Source organism: Xiphophorus maculatus, chromosome 22 (assembly GCF_002775205.1).
Source record: "Xiphophorus maculatus strain JP 163 A chromosome 22, X_maculatus-5.0-male, whole genome shotgun sequence".
NCBI classification, from domain to species: domain Eukaryota; kingdom Metazoa; phylum Chordata; class Actinopteri; order Cyprinodontiformes; family Poeciliidae; genus Xiphophorus; species Xiphophorus maculatus.
This window is the reverse complement of record NC_036464.1, coordinates 24436216-24458987: the sequence shown is the minus strand read 5'-3', so window position 1 is coordinate 24458987 and position 22772 is coordinate 24436216. Positions and strand designations below refer to the sequence as shown.

The 22772-nt window shown below is 39.6% G+C and overlaps 1 protein-coding gene across 2 annotated transcripts; it reads right to left on the bottom strand.

Moving 5' to 3' along the window:
• Positions 1 to 4542: 4542 nt before the first annotated feature.
• On the bottom strand, positions 4543 to 21877 carry LOC102232732 (cytosolic purine 5'-nucleotidase). Of its 2 annotated transcripts, XM_005806569.2 has the most exons (19): positions 21781 to 21877; positions 20502 to 20622; positions 15305 to 15337; positions 14389 to 14462; positions 13935 to 14052; positions 13743 to 13838; positions 12978 to 13069; positions 12427 to 12484; positions 11977 to 12070; positions 11834 to 11887; positions 11663 to 11746; positions 11027 to 11068; positions 10806 to 10913; positions 10145 to 10211; positions 9296 to 9466; positions 8354 to 8405; positions 8058 to 8118; positions 7311 to 7487; positions 4543 to 5843 (listed from the first exon to the last, which is right to left on the bottom strand). In XM_005806569.2, exons 2-19 carry the CDS (start codon positions 20600 to 20602, stop codon positions 5604 to 5606), a joined length of 1722 nt encoding a protein of 573 aa, XP_005806626.1. In that variant the 5' UTR covers positions 20603 to 20622; positions 21781 to 21877; the 3' UTR covers positions 4543 to 5603. The 2 variants fall into 2 exon arrangements, with proteins under 2 accessions (XP_005806626.1, XP_023182946.1); XM_023327178.1 differs by lacking the exon at positions 15305 to 15337 and having other exon boundaries at positions 21781 to 21876.
• Positions 21878 to 22772: the final 895 nt, after the last annotated feature.

The window sequence follows — 22772 nt, the reverse complement described above, 5'->3', positions numbered from 1 at the left end:
AATGTAGAGTCTAGAGGGCCACATAAAAAGCCACGGCGATTTGGCCCCCAGGCCTTGAGTTTGACGCATGTGGTTTAGATGAAGCAAATATTTTTGATCACTCGGAAAGTGCAGCTGACTCAAAAAGGTCCACACATAAGTCAGTTTCCACGGTTACATTGAGGATGAATCGATCACGTTTTGAGGGTGCCAGTAGTTTTATTTTTAAAAGAATTTTATCTTTGATGAATAACAAAGTCCTCACTGCTGAGAGCTGGGTGGGAACAGATGACTGAACAGAGTTATGAGTGTTTAAGTTTGGCAACTGGATTTAGTTTTGGTTTAGTCTCAATACTGAGGAAAACCTCAAATGTTAAATGTAGGTAAGACGTACACTGGCTCCGAAAAGTCTCAACACCCCTATTAAAAGTAGAGAGTACTTTATTCACGCATAATGTGACATTTATATTCTTTTATTACCGGACAAGGTGAGAGAAATGCAAAAACCCGGCTCCATAAATCCATCCATCCATAATGGGGTCACAAGGGGTGCTGGTGTCTATCTCCAGCGGTCAATGGGCGAGAGGCGGGGTCACCATGGACAGGTTGCCGGTCCATCATAGTCCATTTGCACACCCTTAAACTAAAACTGTTGAGCAACTTTTGGTTCAGTTGCATCATTCAGTCTTTGTGAGTTCACAAAGAAACTGAAGGAAGGAAAATAAGCTGACGGAAACTGTATCTATCCTGCTAGGAATCTCTTGACGTTTGCGACTTAAGCTAAAGATTGCAGAGGTTAGAATGAATCTCATTGTACGGTAAGATTAGGAAAAACACCTACAGCATCTTATGCAAACACAGGAACTGATCATTCGGTTGTCCTGTAAGATCCAGGGGCTGTGGAACTTCGTCAAGGCGTTGTAACACGTTCTGTTTGCTGCGCTCATCGTTTTGGTTCTCACTTTTATACCAGAAATGGCTACAAAGTTGTATTGAAGGCCAAAGTCCTGACCTCACCGATTAAAGATGTGGCAGGCCACATTCAGCATTTTAAAGGCAATAAAAAATGTCATTTGGCACGGTTCAAAATTTCAAGAGAATGCAATAGTTTGTAAGGTAATATTTCTCAGAATTATTATGAAGGCGGAACCACAGTAATCCAGAGAATATTTCTTTATGGGTCCGACGAGCTGAGAAAATGTCCGTGACCTTTCATTTCAGCACGTGACGGTGATGAACAATTTTATCAGCAGCCTGAAGGCCAAACGGCAGATCGACCCTGACAGCAGCCCTGAAAGCGCTCTTCGGCCCGTTTCGCCGAGCCTCACGTGTTCTCACAAGTCTGGAATCAGGGTTTGGTGCTGCTGGTGATGACATCCAGAGAGTACAGAGTCCTTCAGCGTTCACAAACGTCTCCTGCCAAAGAGCTTTTAATCAGAGAGCAGTCGCTGGCGGTTTGGTGTGAAGATGAACGCAGAATTACGCCGACGAGGTTAAACAGCACATGAGGAACCTGTAAAGGCTAGTTCAATGAGAGCTTGTGAATTCTGCCATTTCCATACAACATTAGTTGTTTTTTTGTGTTGTTTTTAATGCTGTTTGTTCCATTGTGGGACTGCACAGTGGTCAGATCCCAGCCTGCCATCTTTCTGCATGAAATTTGCATATTTTGCCTGTGCATTGATGGATACTCCAGCTTCCTCCCACAGTCCAAAAACACGACTTCTAGGTTAACTGGTCCCTGTAAATTCTCTTTAAGTGTGAGTCTGTGTGTGCGTGATTGGTTTGTCCTGTTTTTCTCTTGTGTTGCCCTGTGATGGACTGGCTACCTGTCTAAGTGTGTACAACCCCTCACCCCCACTGGAGGCACCAGCAACCCTTGGGTCTTGTCATGACCCCACACGTGTTGGATAATGGATGGATGGATGTTCCATAGTAGTGGCAGTATGCACCCCTTCCCCCCGGTGTCATGCCGTACGGCTGATGCAGAAGTTAAGTGTCTGATTTTCTCTGAAAGAAAACTGGGTTGCATTTCATTGTTTCGAGCTCCAACCCCCGTTTGTATTGCAGGATCAGTGAGGAACATTTTACATTCCTCACTTTTACTCAAAATTCAGTAATTAGTATTCTTTTAGCATAAATGCTGCTTCATGCCCAGAGGTGAAAGGAGTACAAAACAATATACTCCAGTAAAAATACAAATAAAATTTGACTGAAATACATGTAAAGTTAGCAATGCAAACTGTTGCTCAAATAACAGTAAAAAGTACCTCGTTAAAACTTTCCTCAGACGAAAGTTCCACTCATGGTATTCAGAAAGTAATTCAAGGACTAAATTTGCAACACACTTTGAGTTTTTTTCATTTGTAAAAAGATATTTATTAGAATCATGTATTTTCTTTCCACTTCACAATTGCACCCCACTTTGTGTTGGTCTTTCACACAACGGTTTGTGGGTGTAACGTGACAAAAGATGGAGAAATTCAGCGGGTACAAATACTTTTGCAAGCCACTTCAAGAATTGCATTATTAACTCGGTCATGTTCATAAACAGAGATTGTATTTGGACATGGCTATATCAGGAAACAATGTGAACTTTAATCATAAGTTGCGTGTCAAAAAAAACGCACGCAATGTCATCGTACAGAACACAAGAGAAGCAGTACAGAATGTTAGTCTATGTTAGCGCAGCTCTACGTTTCACCATGTAAATAGTAAAAACTCCACCAAAATAAACAAACGACTAAAATAAATTTGTTTCTGAAAACATTGTGGACTCTGCCTAAATCTGAGCAACATACCGAACCCTGATTTTTGTGCTACATTCACATTTATCCAATTAGAATCTGCTTTCTGATGACGGACCATTTTCAAAATCTGCCATCCTTTTCATTAACCCCGCATTTGTGTATTGAATTTTTTTTTTTTAATCACACTTTCAGCAGCAATGCAGCTGAAAATGCTTTACATGATGCGATAACCTAATAATAAATGCTGTGGTTTCACTAAGATTTAACAACAATTAGTTTTTTTTTTTTTCATCTGTCACTTACTAATGGAGCTGCCTACAGAAATAAATCATATTTTCATTAATTTAAATGATCTTAAACAAATCAGTTTAAATACAATCCACACATTTTATTATAGCAAGAATCTTTATTAAAATATTTCAACACTGAAACAATGTCAACGAATACGGCACAGCAAAAACAAAAATAAAAAGCATGCATGAAGTGTGAAGGGCTGCAGGCTCTTATCAACCAAACGTCGATTTGGCTAAATTTGGCTTTTGGATGAATATCGAAGAAGTCGTTTCCCAGCAGCTCGGTAACATAAAAGCAAAGCTGAAACTCTGAATCCTTGTCCTGCGGTGTGTTTCGTGAACTTCAATCAACGGAACATTCCAGCACGTGAAACGCGTCTGCAGCCGCGGCGGCATCAGTGACGACACTGGTGCCCACAGAGACACTTTGTTACAGAAAACGGCTCTTTTGGGACAAGAGACTGCAAGACGTCCACCCTGTTCGCCCATTAACAGTATCAAGTCCAGCGGCGGGTCAAGTCCAACATAAGGAAAATCAACATCGACGCAAACATGTCTATTATAGCACAAATGCAGGGTTATGTTGTGTTACTGTGTGATTCAACAGGAGGATTCAGAATGACATGAATCACAGGTCGTCAGTTCATGTAATCCTCCTGACTGAAGGAGCAAATGCTCTGATGTGTAGGAGTTAATTTGGCCTCTACTGGCCAAAATAATTAATAGCTAAATTGTCACATCAGCTCAGCTGTTCATGGCTGCAGGATTTCCTATTCTTTGTTTTACAGTCTAATATCCAAAAATTCGGACTACAATTCAATATTTTTACACAGGGAACAATAACAACAACAAAAAAATCAAATTCCCATAAAGATTGGATTTTTAAGCGAAACAAATCCAAATGCTTAAATCACGCAGACAACAGAGATGATGTGAGATTGTTTAAAAAAAGATTTTTACAACAAGTAAACCCATCATGTCGGCTAGGAGTAGAACAACAAAATCAGGATGATAACACAATGAGTATGAACACTTTATTTGACGGGGTGTGCATAAGGCTGACATGACACTGTTATAGACACGACGTAACATCTGTTATGAACATGAAGGAGTCTTTATTAATAGTGTTTATGACTGTTGTCATGAAGTGTCATTCAGTAAATAATGACACTTTTAATGCAAAGTCGCTCTAAAAGTTGCATTAAAAGTCCATTAAAAGTGCCAACTTTGCACTGAAGTGTCACTATTTACAAAATAATGCAAAGTTGGCACTTTTAATGGACTTTTAATGCAACCTTTAGAGCAACTTTGCATTAAAAGTGTCATTATTTACCAAATGACGCTTCATGACAACAGTCATACATTCATAAAGACATTCATGTTCATTACAGATGTTATGTCAGCCTTATGCACATCCTGTCAAATAAAGTGCTACTGAACTTTGTTGCTGAGGGAAAAAGACTCAATGTGAGCCATTTTCTAAACAGGCAGGTGTACATGAAGAAAGTTAGAGGAAGGAACGCTGTGGTCTCTCTTCTTCTAATAACTTCTCACAGCAGGAAGACAAAAAACAAAACAAAAAAACCACCTCTGAAGGCTGGTCTGTGTTCTTGTCGTACCGTGGATCTAGATGAGGAACAGACTCAAATCAGTCAAAAAAGGGAAACTGAAATTTGACCCACAAGATTCAGATTATTCTGACGAGTAAATCTTTGGTTAACTGAAGGGGTATTTAGACCAACTTGTTAAAGTTGGTCTAAGCTAGAATATTGAATCAGTCCATCCAGCAAAACCCACAGTACCTCTGCAGAATTAGTTGACGATGTTTACAGGCTTCTCTCTACAGCTGCACAATCTGACCACATCCTGACCATCTGACGTGGTTTGAGATGTGGTAACAGCAGCAGCTTGTGAGGAAGTGGGAGCTGGTAACATGTTCTGCCGTTCAACCATTTAACAACTGGCTCAAAGCTGCTCAGGTCTCTGCCTGGAGCTTTTACGAGTACATAAAGTTTTTGTTTTTTTATGTTTTTACACAAATGTTTTGTTACACTAACCGCCCACGAGATGAAAACCCTCAGACTGATAAAGATGTCCATCACCAGCACTTATATGACAGTCCAGCAGTTGCGATGGTTTTAATGGTGTGGTTGATTGGTCTGCCTTTTACATAATACAATTTGTAAATCTGCCACATATTTAAATGAGCACATAGTTTAAAGCTTCTTCTTTGCCTTCATGTACAGACTGACAGTCTTGTGCATAAAGCTGCAGGAAAACAAAACAAAAACAAAAGAGCAAAATGGCAGTAAGCAAAAGAGCTCCGACTGAGTGGAGAAGCTGACGGCTGGGCAGAAACCAGCAGGACCCCCCGACACACACACACACACACACACATGCAAACACACACACACCGTTCATGCCTGAATCCTTTGTTAAGAACAACTAGATCCAAACTGGCTTCATGATCCTGGTCAAACCAGCAAACCTGGACGTGATTTTCTAAAGCTTAATATCCAATCAGCCGCTTGAAAGTTAGACAAAAACGTTACGCTTTGAACAATCGACTATCTGCTTCCTTTCACTCCTCCTCCTCCTCTTCCTCCTCCTCGTCGTCATCCTCGTCGTGGCAGTGGGTGATCTCCTGTGGAGCCTGTGGGAACAGGTGAGGCGGCTGGATCTCGCTGATGGATCGAGTGAGCTGGTGCCGCTTGATCTCCATTTCTTTGACGTCAAAGTCTCGGCGGTTGCGGGTGGCGAGCGGCGACTCCGTGTCTATCAGGTTGACGTGCGAGTGCTCCACCGTCGACTCGTGAGGCATCTGGACAACGAGACACAGAAGCAGAGCTCAGGCAGAGAGCTGGCGACTCGTCATCCAACCTTATCCAGCGTGTTTTGGCATTAAACGCTCATTGGCGTGTAACTCCTGCAGAGTCCGTTCCACAGCGGAGTGGTGGGAATTGGCAAATGGCCTTTAAATCATTGAGGATTGCAGAAACATGTTTCTGCCCAGTTGCCTGATGTTCGTCCATATCTATGGGGGAGTTTTTCTGCCATAATTCGAGAGCACACATTTTCAGTCTGAGGACAGGATTTCATGTCTTTTGTTCTCAAAACTTTTAATACTTGTGCTTACATTTTTCATTTTGAAAGCAGGACTTCATGTCTTTCTTCTCAAAGCTTGTAATGGTTGTACTCAAAACTCCTGCTCTCTGTCAAATAATCGCTGTGTTCTCTCAAACTTTTCTCCTCACATTCAAAACTTGTCTCTGCTCGGATCAAATCTCTGCTTGCAAACCTCTCTGCTTGCTTGCGAATACTTTTCTGCTGACATTTGGAAAAGAAAAAGTACTGTCGCCTGGCAAGCTCTCAGCCAACTGAATGAAAGGGTTATACTATACTGGGTATCTGTTCAATCTGGTTTCGGTCTGGACTTGGACAGGGCCATTTATTATATAGGGTTAGGGGTTAAGGTTATTATAATATATGAAGTACTATATATAATACATAGTGTTATATTATAATATAGTACAATACTATATTATTGTATTATAGTATAATATTATACTATATCATAGCAGTGTATTATAAGCCTGGCGGGTCACCAGACTTTACTTGTGTTCCCACCAGGCTAACCATCGATTATTTAAGGTTTTTTTTAATTGTTTGCATTTTTTAAGACTTTATAGTTGGGGTTCAGGTATTAATCTTCCAATCTTTCAATAACACATAATTATCAAGTGATATTTTCAAATTTCCTGTCAACTTTAAACATTTTTTAACTCAAAAACCCAACGGGTCGCTGGATGAATGACTGTCATGGGCCCAACAACCGGGCTCAGCAAGTTTTCTGGAGGAAACCTTGTATAGTATAATAGTTATACATCAGTATGGATATACAGAGCTGAACTGCTCTGCATATTTATTCATATGCAGAGCAGTTCAGGCTCCATTTAGTGCAAAACATGCCCACATTATCAGGAGATATTATATTATAGTAGTATTATCATAGTATTATTAAACCCTTAAATGTCTATTTAGACCAGTAAACCACATTTACCACATAATCCTGTTTCTGTGATGATGTCTGCAACACAACTCCATTAGCTTTAGCACCTCGCTCTCATCTGAAACATGTGAAGGCACCTCTGATGGCCAGTTCAAGTAACTACATATAGTATTGCTGGATAAGCCGCAAGGAACATAAAAGATTACCAAATAGTCCCACAATTAGCCAGATGTAAACACTGAGAAGTTCGGATCTAAAATGAAGCAATAACAAACTCACCAGCACATGTGCAGCCCTGAACAGATAGCTGAAGGGGTAGTAGAGCAGGTTGATGAAAGAGGCCGCGTACAGGTCGGCGTATCGCATCACCTGGGAGGCAAACAGTGTCTGCCGGGATCCACTGCGAAATAGACTTCCCATCATGCCGTAGCACATGTCCATGTCATGGGTTACTTTCTGTCGACAACATGTTGACCAAAGAGAACAGTCACAATTTGCATAAGATAGCATGCAAAGTATCCACAGCGTTTTATCTTTCCACATTTCGGTATGCAACAGCTTTATTTTAAAAAACGCATTCAATTAATCTCTTTCCTCAACAAATTCTACCAAAGTTGCGAATGCCTTCCGGATGCAGTGCATGCGGCATCATCAGGTTGTGATGATGAAAGCAAAGAAATCCAGAAAAAAAATTCAAACATCCATTGATTTTTACCAAAATGGCGGCTGTACCATGTCGAGAAAATATCTCATTGCAGTGGGAAATGAGTGCTGCAAGTCAATGACTCGGTACAATCTACTGGGTTTCCATAGACTGAAAACTTTTTAAACAAATTTGAATAAAGTTGACTGTGTTGGTCGATAACAAAAACCACGTGGTTTAAATTCCATTTCTATTTCTAGAACGGTGGCGCTCATGGTGGCAGCCTGTTCGAGTTGCTCTGTTAAGTTAGTTGCAATTTGTTCATTTTTTTAGACTTTTGTTCATATTTTTATTTGTTTTGGTTATCTTTCATAAGGTATTACCTTGATGCGCCTCTGCAGTGAGCTGATGTCAGGTCTTTCATTACTACTGCTGTCCAAATGCCTGAGGATATAAACATGGGGGGGATCACCTGTCTAGTTAAAGTAAGGGTTCTGCATGATCACGTCGTGATCATGCAGAACCCTTACTATGATCACGCTTCTTTGTCAATAGTTGAAGTATAATAGAAGAAAAGCACATCCTGTAAGTATGTGTCAAAGGATATGTTGTAAGAATCCATTACTACACAACACATATATTAAGAGAAAAAAAACAAAAAAAAAACCCAGGACCTTACTTGTAAAGATCTGCGAGAAAGCAGTCAAGTGACTGAAGTTCCTCAAAGATGGCTGGAGAGAAAACAACAATGATGAGTCAGCTTCCGTGGAGCAGCTGAAGAACAATGTTTAACTACAGAGCTGTGTGTGAAACTGTGCTCATCTCTCCCACTCAGACATCATTTTGCCCGAGCATTTTGTGGAACCCGCAGCCAATATAGTCTGTGGCAGCCTTTCAATGTTATCATTTTAATATGCTACAATTACGAGGTTCTTCTTGTATCTTCTACTTTATTATTATTATTGTTATTATACTTTTTTAATCTTCCAAATATTTGACCAGCCATGTATTCTGTCACTACTGACACACTTGCACTTGCAAAAAGCAGGTGGGTAATAATTACTTAACGGTTTGAAAGTAAATCTGAGCTACGTTTTGATCACGTCTGTCAGGCTACGCATGAATATTTGAACCACATTCCTGAAAAGTTACCGCTTTACAAAGAAACTCATGACAACGGATGTGTGGCCGCCGTTCAGATTTATTATTCTGGAGCCGGCTTGACGCACTAAAGGGGCAGTACAACATTTTCCATCCGCATGGTGTCATTTTATAGCACAATCAAGTAACTATGTTACCTTCAGTAGTTATAAAAAATACTACTGACACATATATATATAAAAATAAAATAATTGTATTTTTTTATAATTCTTTTGACGCATGTATGAAAAGCAATGTCTGACTTCCATTTGTTCATTTTCATTGAATTTTTATTCATTATTACCTTTATTAGATTCAAGTTATTTCTGTCACCATTGTGGGGTTTTCTTTCATTAACCGAGGGGTACCAGCAATATTTGTCCGTGTGTGTGTTACTGACTCTTCAGCTTTGTCCTTTTTCCATGACATATTACCTAAAAACAGACAGGTCCCTTTTAAATGTGATGCTGAAGCCTCTCACCGCTCTTGTCAGTCCACACATGAAGCTCCTGGGCCAGCTCAGGTATGACCAGGAACGTTCTCCAGCCCTGGCGCTTCTTGGACTTGAGAATGTCTCCAAAAATGTGGTCTCCAATGTAGACGATGTCCTTTCCTTTAGCACCCAGCAAGTCGCAAACGATGTCTGAGGATCCTGAGAGAGAAAGTGAAGGGAGTATTAGAAGGTCTGATCAAAGACCGCCTGCTGCACTCTAAGGAGCAGCAGATCCAGAGCTTCTTAGACTGTCTATACAGCCACAACATGGGAGTTTCAACTGCAATGCAATACATATGTGGATACTGGGATAATGACAGCTATTCATCTTTCACATTTACGGAAGCACAGCGAAAACAAAAAAACAAAATAAAACCAAAAAAACCCCAACACAGATGGGAGGCCTGAATTAAATTTTTAAAATTACATGTCTCTTGACTTTGCTCTTTGGTGTTGGAAAAACAAACTGGTTTTTTACTAGAACCAGTGAAAAACTGGCACTGAAATCAGCCATGATTAAGGTCTGGAACTTATTTGGTGGAAAAAGTCCAATTGAAGAATTTAATAAAAATATGAAATAATTTTGAGAGTTTTATAAGTACAGCATTTTGAAAACTGTGCCACGTTCCTTCAACTTCGCAGTAATGCACTACTACCAATGCTGGTCTTTCTTATGAAATCCCAATAAAACAGATGAAAGTTGGTTTGTAACGTGACAAATTGAGCAAAGGTTTAAGGGGCGTAAATACTTTTGCAAAAGGCGCCGATGATTTTTGTCTTTTATTCAATAATTACTGAGGGGATCACTTACAAACCCATACCCATTGGAACATTTACCTCCAGAGTACACGATGCCGTGCTGGAGCGGTCCGGTGTAGGTGCCGATCTTCAGTCGACCCGTGGTCTGAAACAATCCACAGCTTCGTCACACACTTTCAGAGAACACGACATTCAACGGCTGGATTCAACTTCCCGCTATGATGACTGAAAATAATTTAGACATGATTAAGGCGCATAGTTTGTATACGGCCCCTCTCATTACAGGACGCCGTCATGTTTGGGGAAAGGTGGTAGGCGTAAATTATAGCTAACTCTGCTTTGTAGCTTCCCTACACAGAATCACGACTTAAAAAATGGTCCTCAGTGGTGATGATGATCTGCATCCATCTTCAGCTACTATTTATTTGTCCCTTCAGGACAAAGCAGACATGATCAGCTGGATCTAAATCAGGTGACTGTCTTAGCCATTAGAAAATTACTGTTTGCTTGGAGAAGGTATGCTTAGGCTTGTTTTCTTGTTTCTGGATGAAATGCTGTCGAGTGAATTCAGAGGCTTTATTGGGACTGGAAGAGATCAGAGCTACAGCGTATTATTATAAGCCTGCTGAGTTTTCCGTAAAATGCTAACACACAAAAGGAGAAAATATTTTCAAATCTGTCCGAACAGCAAATGATTTTGTTCCATAACTTAGAAGTTTGTCTCATAGCACACACTTACAGTGTCGACTTGCCGCAGAACTGTACCTTCCGCAAAGAACACGGGCTTGCGGGCGTCTACCAGGATCAGGCCAAAGTAGGAGTGCCAGGGCCGGTGAGGTGTTCCCGGCTGCAGGAACAGCACAAGCATGAGGAAGAGCTCTGCATAATGCTTTGTCTTAACAAAATGTCCCGACGGTCATGATTCTGATTCTAGTCGGGAACCCGATAAACTCGACGCACCTTTGGTCCATGAGGAAAGTCAAACAGGTAGGTCATGATTTTCTGCAAGAAGATAGGAGATATGCTTTTAACACCAATGAAAACAGAATAAATATAAATGGTCTCAGAAAATAAAACCTCGGAGCAGATTTATCCCAGATGGTACAACCAAAATACACCTCCTGCTGTTATTCTGCTAGCAGGGATCATGTTGGGATCAGAGCCTCATCAGCCTGCTCACAGCTGCTCCTCTTGTTGAAGTGGCAACATCACTGTTGATCGATTTCACCAAAATGACAAAACTTGCATATTGCATAGACTTATTACCCAAAGATTGATATTTGTCACGCTTTTATTTCTAATGAATGGCCTCTGTACATTCCTGCTCTGAGTTTGAGGCAAAAACACAACATGGTGTTTTTATGACTTCACCTTCACCAATCAACCCAGGATAAATTTAAAACCCATTCCTCAAACTTTGAACACAATCGGCCTCACAGTTTAATCACAGTCAATCAGCACATCATCAGTATGGACTGGATTCTTCGGGAGTGTGAGTGAAATTGATGAGTAGTGAGTGTTGCTGTGGGAGGTGCACAGGAAAAATAAGAAATAATAGAACTACACAAGTTAATCATGAAGGAAGAACAAACGTACCTCAGTGTATTTATAGTCACTGTTAGTGGCCAGAAATACTTTAGCCACTTCGTTCATGCGGCTGAGGAGCAGAGGGAGCTTCGGCTGTCCACAAAAACCAACAACACAAGTCAAATCCAAGAGTTCTTTACAGTCAGAGGCTAGCTTTCATAGAAAGCTGAGTCCACTTACATCCTTTACCACATACTTCTCCAGGTTCTCAACCGTCTTCTCTTTCAAGGATCCCTGTGAAAATCAGGTGAGAGCCAACAGAGAGCGTGAACAAAGGGAAAGCTGAAGCCAAGGCGTTATTAAGGAACAAGAACAGGGTTTACCTTGAAGTGAACCCAGTCCACAGCATCTCTCACGTCCTGGAACATGCTCTTGTACGACATGAAGAGGTCGCCGTCTTTGAAGCCAGATTCACAACTACAGAAAAGTTCACAGAGCATTTTCTTCAATGAGTAAAGTTGGTCATTTACTCAACATTCTACCAACAATTTTTTTTGGGGGGGGGGTCCTTCGAAGCGGTCAGTCTTTCTAGTCGTTTTTTGAAAATTTGTCTTGATGACTATTTCTTTTAAAGATCTTTCAAAGCTTATGTCCTGGTTTCTTGTTGCTGTTTTTGTTACAATTTATGCTCAGTCTAAGAGCCCTCTGAAGGAACTAATAATGAAAAAAGGAAAGCAGAACAGGAAATACAGGAAAACTGGAAATCCTTTACTTGGTCAGCTCTAAAACACTGGAATAACCTCCATGGGCTGAAACAGAGCATGTGTGTGCACCTTGCATATCTGGGACAGTTGGTAAAGAAATCCACCAAACAAGCGAAGAGGTACGTTTCTGTGGAGGAAAACAAAATGAACAGTCTGATTATACAGCATTATATCAAATTTGCTTTGCCACAAAATACATGACTGGCATGACCAAAGGTTTTTTGGCTGTGTCGACTCCATACCTATGGTGGACCTGAACTGTGGATGTTTTTCCACCTTGATAGTTTTTTCTGCATCAAAGCATGTGGGCAAAATATTCCGATTCGCTAAGTGTGTGAATGGCGTGAGAACATTGACTATGGCACTGGGGTGGCGGTGTTGAAGACCAGAGGGTCGTTTGATTGTTTGAGGCTGCTTGCAGCTTTAATTATCATTATTTTTTTTTCATTTTCCAAATATTTGACCAGCCAATCTGAAGCTATTACTGTATTTTCCCCTTAACTTCTTAGGTACAGAGTAAGAAATAATTCTGGTTAGTTTCACCCAAATGTAGCCAGGTCTTTAGAGTGAACAGTCATGTTTCGTTTTAGAATGGAGATGTAAATGGAGCTAATACTCACCTGGCAGGTTAAAGAGTGTGTTCAGGATGTAGAAGCGGTCAGTATCTCCACGCTGGATGAATTTGTTGGGATACATCTCTCTGATCTCAGGTCTGTGCACAGAAACAACAAGTTAGCTGCTTTTATCCAGGCGCTCAGTGTGTGGGCTTGAATGAGCCTTTTACATGCTGGTGCTCAGGCCTGTCACAATAATCAATAAATCAATTAATCGTACGATAAATTAAAACAAAGTCAACAATTTCCATTGGCATGATTTATCGTTCATCTTTTTTATCTCTCTTTCTACCAAAAACTGGATGATAAAAGACTTCAGTTTGGTGCTTTGGTCTCAACTTATCCTTTTTTGAAGGAGAATTTTGCTTACAAATACTTCAAAATTCATTTTATGTATAGCTTTGGTCATTTATTTTTGATATTTGATATTTTTGATATTTAAAATGTCTTCCAGTTCCAGTGTTAAATGTCCACTACAATGTAAAGTTGACTAATCTTTTATAACGTGTTCTCGCATTATTATTTTGCTGTTACCTCTATATTACTTAAGAATGGTCTCAAAAGAATATTATTGTTTATCGCAATAACTTCTCGCACAATTTATCGTCCAGCAAAACTTGTTATTGCGACAGGCCTACTGGTGCTAGCCAAACATAATGCATAAGCTCTAGTGAGACATTAAACAAATCCGTCTGCTGCATGGTTGTGATTAGAACCTCAGTGTCTCACTATGAGGTGGAATAAGGAGAGATGTCAGCATGTGAAGCTCACCCCCTCAAGAAGTTGAACCCGTGTGCACACACCAGAATGTTCCCATAGGCATCCACTTTTAGCAGGTTGCCAAACATGGTGTCAAACACCAGACCTCTGAGGTGATGCAGACAGAGGAGTGAAGGTGAGAAAGTCAATCTCTGCAACAACGACTGAGTCAGAAAACCAAACAAGACGCCGAGAGGAACCCACCTGGTGGGGAAGGAGGGATCATAGACAAAGTTGAGCAACTCTTGGGGGTAACCGATGGATACCAGACGCTCAACGGTCAAGTCAAATCCCAGTGACTCGTACTCTGGAGATTTATACACTGCACAGGAAGGGAGGCAGAATGATCTTCACAGCATAACACAATGTCTGAACCACTTAAGTTCATACTATATTAAAAATACGTAAAAATGCCAACAAAAAATTCAATTCTGTTTTTAAATAAGAAACCATTTCCCTAAAAGTACTGTATACAGAGGAAAGATAGAAGTATTCAAATGATGAAATAGAATTTGAACCAAAACCAAATTCTTCCATTAAAGAAAGAGAACGCATTCTGAGATGCTATTAGGATTTATTTACAGAACTTTTACCAAAGTTGTTTTCTCAGAAACCTTCAAATGACTTTTGATTTAAATTAGGGTTATACTGTACTTACCAGCAAGAGTATAATCCATGTCAAATCCAAAGCACTTGATTTTTTCCATGGCCAAGCTTCGATTGACAAACACCCTGCAATGACACGAATCTAGTAACAATTAAGAACAATTCTATTTTTTTTTTTTTTTAATTGTCCACTTTTCTGATTCCCTCCAAGCGACTCCTAGGTAAACAACTGATAAAAAGACACAGTGAGTTGCAAAAGCAGGCCATCGCAAAAATAAAAGAATTCTCCCAGAAACACACCTATAAGCACGGACAGACATGCACTACACATTCAGACAGATACAAATAATTTCAAGTTGTTACATGGCAACATTAGGATGTTACTGGGATGATGAAGATACACTTTACCCAGAGGGAGCATGAGACACTTTTTATCAAAACAAACTGGAGAGTTGAAAAAATTAAGATGACTGACGCTGTTTCATAAGTGAGCCTGAAAACATGCTAATTTACCCATAATCACTTTGGTATGGAATACATCTGTTCAGAGCAACAGGGACACCAAGTCAGAGCTGCTACACATAGTGCCTTGTGCAACTGTTCACTCCTAGACGCATTGTCACATAATGCCCATAAACTTAAATGTATTTTACTGGGACTTTACAGTTCCAGAGGTATAAAGACGTCTACAAGGTGATAAATGTTACAGCAATTGATGTCCCTCATCTTATCACTGACTGCAGATCTTCTACAAGTCTGTTGTTGAGACACTCGCCTCTTCTACTGCCACACAGAGTCAGATAATCTGTAACACCATTTAGAATACACAACACTCACATGGACCACTTACTGGGAGTTGTGTCAGTACTGATGACATTTTATGAAAGCATTATGAAGAGTTATGTCATATCATGGAAATCATAATACCAGTCATCACAGTGTGCTTCAAAAACAGAAGGAATGCGTACCTCATTGCAGGATGAGCCAGATCCCTCGGAAAGCTTTGTAATAGAAAATACATGTAGGTCATGTGACAATATGCATAAACCAGAGAGATTAGATATGCCTGAAGCCACTAATGTTAAATACAGAAAGTTCAAATCAATACAGGTTGATTTGTTCCTCATCAACTCAAATAATGTTAATATGCAATCATTCTGACAGGCCTTTAAGTTCAAAAGAGTAGAAGCAGTTTCTTTATAAAAAATAAAAAAAAGGAAATACAAATTCTTAATTTCAGATTGGCAAAACTACTCAGTTAAAATGGAAATATGCTCTTTCGCATGATTCCCTGTATTTGCTTTTTTTTTTGTAATAATTTCACTAAATACACTCCAAAAGATTAGAAAGCATAGCAATCATTAAAGATGAACTTGCAAGGCTATCAGCAGTCGATCACGTCCAGTTTTCCTTCAGGTCTGACTTTTCAAATTTCTTTATGTAAATGTTTCATAACTCCACAATTAAAAGTATGAACATTTAGCATAAAAAATTTGTGCTGCATGTACAACATATCCCAAACATAATGTTATTGTAATGTTTGTGATGATTTTTTTTTTTTAGATTGTGATAATTTTTGCCTAGTATATACGAACTGTAATGAACGTGGTATTTATATAACATTTTAGCCAGCTGGCGGCAGTAGATGCTCACACTGCACAAATGACGTTGTCAAAAATGAGAATGAAAAAAATAGTCAGATATACGGAGACAAGTAGATCAGGCGATTTTCTGGTGTATTTGTGCAATGAGGAAGGATGTAGCCTATGAAGGCCATTTAAATACGCCAAGATGTGCAGAATTATTTCTCCAGGTAAAACGGGTCAAAAAAAAAGGGAGATTTATCTGAGTCTGAAAAATTCACAATTGTAAAATGTCTTTCAAACAATACTATCGAGAATATTAGGGTCTGATGACAGAAAGTCGCGGTTTCAAAACAACTCAAATTTTTCGTCAAGCTGATGACGGAAAATTCATCAGACTGCTTATACAGGAATGATGTTAGCATTCCTGTTGCTTGTACCAACAGGAATGCGGTAGAAGCATTCTAACCCATGCGACCCCTAAGTCATGCACCCCTCCATTACTACTAGCTCTGCATGTTCCCCTCTTACCCCCCTGCCCATCCTGCCTAAAAAAATTAAGTCCGCTATATGGGAATACTTCGGCTACCACAATGAGACAGACAGCAATTTGGAAGAAGAAGGTTGCCCTATGTGCAAAATGTGCTTATGGACAGTGTCAGCCAGAGGAGGCCACACATCAAACATGGCAGCACATCTAGGGGAGCAGCACGCATCACTATTTGCCAAACTGAAGGTAAAAATTTACGCTCGTCTTGAAATGAACGAGCTACCATTAGCGTGTAGCATTAGTGAAACAGATATCACCATGTTACTGTGACATATTGTGCTGGTCACAACCTGTTTGCAAAAGTGCCTTGGAGTTGTTAAGACATTTGATTCATTTTAAGTGAAAGGTGAAAGTACGGAGTGCCTCTGTAGCATTAGCTGAGGAGCTCTTTAGTTGAATGCATATTTTGTGAACACGTGTTCACAATGTCTGCCACCTCGTGTGTGAAGCTGTTACTGAACTGGACAACTCCTTCAGTGGCAGGATGCCGCATCTCATGTGCACAAAGAAGCATTATTGCAAACCCTTCTTCCCAGAAGCTGTTAGACTAACCATTTACATGCCTGCTTTATTATCAGTTTTCCATATTCTTGTAAAAAGATTGTTATTTCAGCACAAATATACACTGCAATTTGACTATGCATTTTTTTATAACTATATAATTATTTTCAACATTGTACATTTGTCCCTGCTCTGGTCTCTTATTTTCTTCTTCTTGACTATAATTGTTATAGTCATGTGTTTCTTTCCACTTCAATTTTTGTGTCACTCTGCTGCTGCTAACACACCTGAATTTTTTACTCCTCAACAGGGATAATAAATAATAATTGTATTTATTGTAACACGCAGAAAAAAGGGAAACAATAAGTGAAGCAGCGTAGCTCTATGAGTTGGTCTGTTTGCGGTGACAGTGAAACGCCTCCTCTATTAGTTAACACGCAGTTTGCTGTGATTGCAACACGACACACCTAAAAGCTTTGCTGAGGCTCAACGAAGCAGAAATGCTCTCGAAGCCTTTCAAAGAGATTTTAACTGGCAAAGGAAAAAAAAAAACTTTAAAGCAACAATTTCTCAGGATTGTTCATGATGTCAAGGAAAGAAAATAATAATAAAAAGTTGAATACTCTATCATCAGTGATATGATTAGTTGGCTAACAGTAGGCACAATGGAGCACAGTGAAGAGAGGACTTGCACCGCACACTGATAATTTCCCAACACCCCACACTCCTCAGTGGCCAAAGGATGAAATGCTCAAGCTAAGATTATTATGTCATATCATTAATAGTTATAGTAATAACAGGGTAAAAAAAACCCCCCAGTAACAATAATAATTGAAGTAATATTCAATATTTATCAAAAAACAAACAAAAAAATCCATTTGACTGATTCAGTGCAAAATATACTGTGAATGTATGTGTTTGTGTGTGAGGTTAAGCTGATTCAGAGAAACAGCGATTTAATAAATTGATTAATAAGAACTTCATTGAAAAATATATGGATAAAAGTGACTTTATTGAGTCATTATAGATATTTTAGCTTTAGATTTTTGGAACGTGCGCGGCATCACCCCCAGGTGTCACATCTATTTTGAGGGATTCCAAAAATGAGTTGGAAATATTAGTAGATACAGCTACATTATCTTTCTACCTAAACGTGATGCTTGCCAGATGTGCAAGAAGGTTTGTCCAGATGTTAATACGTAGCGAGCTTTTTTTTTTTTTTATTTCCAATTGAGAAGTATTATTTTCTTGGCAATAGTTGGAGAAACAAGAAGTGGATCTTTGCATTTATTTATCTGGAAAATGTTCCATTTCAATGTGATCACCACATGAAACTCTGGGACTCTGCAGCCCAAAAGGGTAAAGAGTTTTTTCGGTTACGGATATCCAGAAGAGTTGAACAGGTGTGCAGGTCCAAATGGCATGAAAATAGTTGCCGATGCTGTTCAAAGTGCATTGTGTGCAGATGTCGGACTTGGTAAAACCCATTTTTAAAAAATTTTCTTTGAGTGGTGTGGGACCTGTGAATTATTAGCTTATGTCGACCAGAGTGTTTATTACTGCTTCACTGACCTACGCCGCTCTGTGACACTCAGAGTTTCTGGTTTCAGACCAGGAGATATCAACCAGGTTAATTCAATTCTGAGTCAAGTTACCCCCGAGTTAAATGTGGAGTTTGACTCAGGGGTTAAGCCTGAGTCATGTGACTTATTTAAAGTCATGTGACTGCAAATAAGTCACATGACTTGATGCACACCAATGCAGAAGTGGAACACTTTATTTCATGGCTGTTTTTTGTAAAAACAGCAATAAAACAACAACAAAAAAAATCAATGGTGCAATCATTACAGAGGTGGGTTAGAGTACCTACAAATTGTGCTCCAGTCAGAGTAGTAAAACTTCAACATGTTAGGTATTAGTAGATTAAGCTTTAAGTAATCAAGTGTAAAAATTTAATATTTTAAATTCATATCAGACAGTCAACAGTAAGTTCTGTGCAAATTCTGGTATTTTACAGATTAATACCAAAATATTTATACAAATAAGGAGTTGGGTTCAGAGGCTGGTTCCAGTGTTTTTTCATGGGGGAAAGTTAAAAAAAGAATGAAACCAGAAACAGGACAGTATTTGAAATATAGAAGTAGGCCATGTAGCCACCTGTGTCGGCTCCTGTCTAGAACTGCCCATGGGCAGAAGGTTTGTGTCTGGTGCATTTTTGTTAGCATGTTTTTCCTTCATTGTTATAGCTTGATAGGGAGTCAATATTATCCAAACTGGCAAACCACATTAATAAGATAATAGTTACAAAACCCTGTATTTATAAAAGATATCTTCATTTTCTACACAGAAAGCGCCAACAAATTGTAATGTAGAAAAAATAATCACTTTTTCATCACAATATTTATTTATTTACTGTTCATCTATTAGTATGATTTGTTATTTAAATTGCCATTTTTACTATATTGGCTAATACTATTATATATGACAAAACGCATCCTCCAAACTCAACATAAGCAAATAATCCCACCATAGTAGTCTACTAGTAGCACAATAAGAAACTGAATCGATCATAAAATGTTCTGTGATATATTGGTTTTAGGAGGTGATTGAGGAACGAAGAGACTCTGATGTCTGGTTCTACTAGGTTCTACTAGGTTCTGACGTGATCCTCTCCTTATCCATTCTGTCTGATACCATACAGCCCACCGCGCGCCACTGAATATCGCCGACACATTTTAAAAAGAATTACCTGTATTCATCCTCACTGAAAATGTCTAGCCTGGGACGTGCGTCTTCCCACTCACGTCTGCACTTTTCTAAGACTTTTTGCTTCTAGGGATAATCGGATCGAGGACATTTTAAGAAGACAAAGGGATGACAGCATCTGGCCTCGGCCGCGTAGTGTCCGTCTCTGGGCAACCGTGACAACAGCTTCCAATCGTACCGTTCTGCGTGTTTTATTCTGGTCATTATTGTTACTCTTAGTGTTGATGTGTGTGTAATAGGCGTGTCTATCAGGAATGTATAGAAACACGGAACAATCGGTATCGGTTCAATACGAAATGCAACATCCATCAGCCAAATATGGTATGATTCCATATTTCACAGGGGGGGCGATCCTATCTCAAACATCGGTGTTACAGCATTAGCTTGTAGCATTCATGGGGGAAGTATCTCCAAACAACGCTGTTCATATAAAAAGAGTCGCTCATGTTTTTCCCAGATGTCGTTGCGATGTTTCAGAGTTTAAAACTTGCAGCAGTCTTTGTTTTGATCAGGGTAGTGGCTGTGGGGAGGGGCTGAGTGACTGTTATTGCAGCACTGCTGCTGAAAGAAGTGCCACAATTTAGACAAATAATTAGAAATGGCTCAGTTCATATTGATTTTGATGCACCTAAGTAGCTTTGGACAATTAATTTTTCTAGTATCACATATGTTAAGATATCGATTATTTTGACAACTCTACTGTGGTGTCATAACTGCTCCAGGACCATATCTGGGTAAAGAACTGAAATGCAGGTGTGACTGTACCTGTGGTGAGCTTCGCGTCGATACTTCTTCATTGCAATGCCGTCCATGTTGGCCGGAAGTTCAGCACAGTTCTGCAGACGGTCACTCCACGAAGTCGTCATCTTTAACGTTAAAAATGTTCCTGCAGTGAAACGGTTTGCTCATTAGAGTTAGAATCAGGCCGATCGGTTTCGAGGGACAAAAACAGGAGTCTGAGACTGCGACAGTGTTCCTGAATCTAGATTTTTCTGTGAAATTTTTCAAAAAGATAATGGAGGACGTTTGCCTGTGAATATGAAGTATAATCTTTGTTCTTTTCATGTATTGTAAGTAGCATTGTACGCATTGTAAGTAGGCAAATACAACGTCTAATGAACAAGGATACATCAAATATTATACATGCTTTAAAGCTGCAGTAAGTAACTTTTCAGTTTCTTTCAATAAAGAACTTAATGAAAAACTGCAAGCGTGTGTCTGTGTCTGGTGAAGTTTTGGTTAAAACATGTTTGTTTTTCATTCAAAGGAGTTACTCACAGTGGTTAGAGAATCCAGAAATTTTACTCAAGAGTAACAATACTTCATAATAAAATTAGTCAAGTGAAAGCAAAATGTACAGCATAATAAAAATACTCCTAAGGCTACATTTTAAAGAAAAAAAGAGTTATTCAAGTAAATGCAATTGAGCAAATTTCACTAGTTGCAACCCAACTCTGAGACTGGTGCAGGTGCAGGTGCAGTGGCCCATGTTGGTGAGCTCTTTCAGGTGGAATCAATTGGTTTGCAATAGTTTTGCAGATGCTGATTACATACGAGTTACTGGTGTATAACGTTGACACACACCTGTATGCTCCAGAGCAGCAAACTGCCTTTATAGCAGCGCTCTTATTGGCAAATGATTAGATATTTAAAGCGCGATGAACCAAGCTGCTTGCTCTCTTAATTCCTGCAGAAGCAGGAAGGTGGCCTCACAGCTGCAGATGTCATGCGATATTTTATATTTGCCTCTGTTTAAAACCGGGTCACAACCAGACAATTATTTCCTAAAATCCGGACGCATTAGAAAGTACGACAAAGCTGGAGTGGGCTGAGCAAGTAAACGGTGTGCAAACATAGCCGTGTTGGTTCTTTTAAAATCGCATTGCGACACTGAGGCTCGCAGGCAGCTGGAGGTGTCCGAGAGAAGCCAGCAGTCAAACACGTTCAACGTTGGCACGGGACGTCAGAGCCGGAAGAACAACATGAATAAAGCTCTTTAAAACGGAAAGAAATGAAGAAATACTCGACTAAAAACGCCACTTACCGTCTCTACGTTAACTTGGACAGCGACTGTGGGAGGAGCGTGCGCAGTGGTCGCGAGCTCCGGGAGGTCTGCGCTGTGATTGGACCGTCCGGAAGGACGCTCTGATTCACAACTGAGTCCTGAGACGGTCATGTGAGACACCAAGAGTTACTGAGCTACAGGAGCAGCACATTTATCAGTCTGTAGATGTACAGAAAAGCATGCGGATTGTTCTTCTAGCCGATCTAAACCAATAGCCCCTGCTCTTCCTGTCGTTTCAGCATGCTACCATCTGCCGTACGGGAGAAAACACAGGACAACAACAGGAAATACGGCGGCCATCTTGGAGCGGTCGTCCGGTAGGCCTCATTTGGGCAAGGCAGATTTTTGACTAAAAATATTTTTAAACATACATGTTTTCTTCCTCCTCAGGACATTTATTTATGAATCAAAATGTCTAATTATTTGTCCTCTTTCAACAAGTCAGACATTGCAGCAGACAGAGGAAGAAATCATCTTTCAACATAACCCAAAATGTTCACATATTGTACTTCTGGTGGAGCACTTTGCAACAAACGTTGATTTATTTTACACATATAAATATAAAACATTTTTAGGATGTTAACCCATGGCCTCGACGTTGTATGACTAACATACAATGTCATCAAGTTAATATTTATTATTCCAACGGGTACGTTAGTAAGGTGTGTGGTAAAGTGGTCCAATAGCTCTCAGAATTGAGCAATTGAGAAAAAAAAGTATTTTTTTAAACCCTTTATTGTGAAGTATTTGCAACAAATGTATTAGAAATGTTTTGAATAAGCAAAAATACTTATATGCAGACAGAAAGCATTAAAATTTTAAAAGCACACAACACTGCAGCTATATTCTGCTTGGACCTTATGGAGCTTACTGCCCATGAGGACCTGGAAATCTGTCCTGGTTTGTCCAAACACACCAGCTTGGGAGAGAAGTAGTAGTTTAACTGGCTAACCTAAAAAGAAATCTGTGAT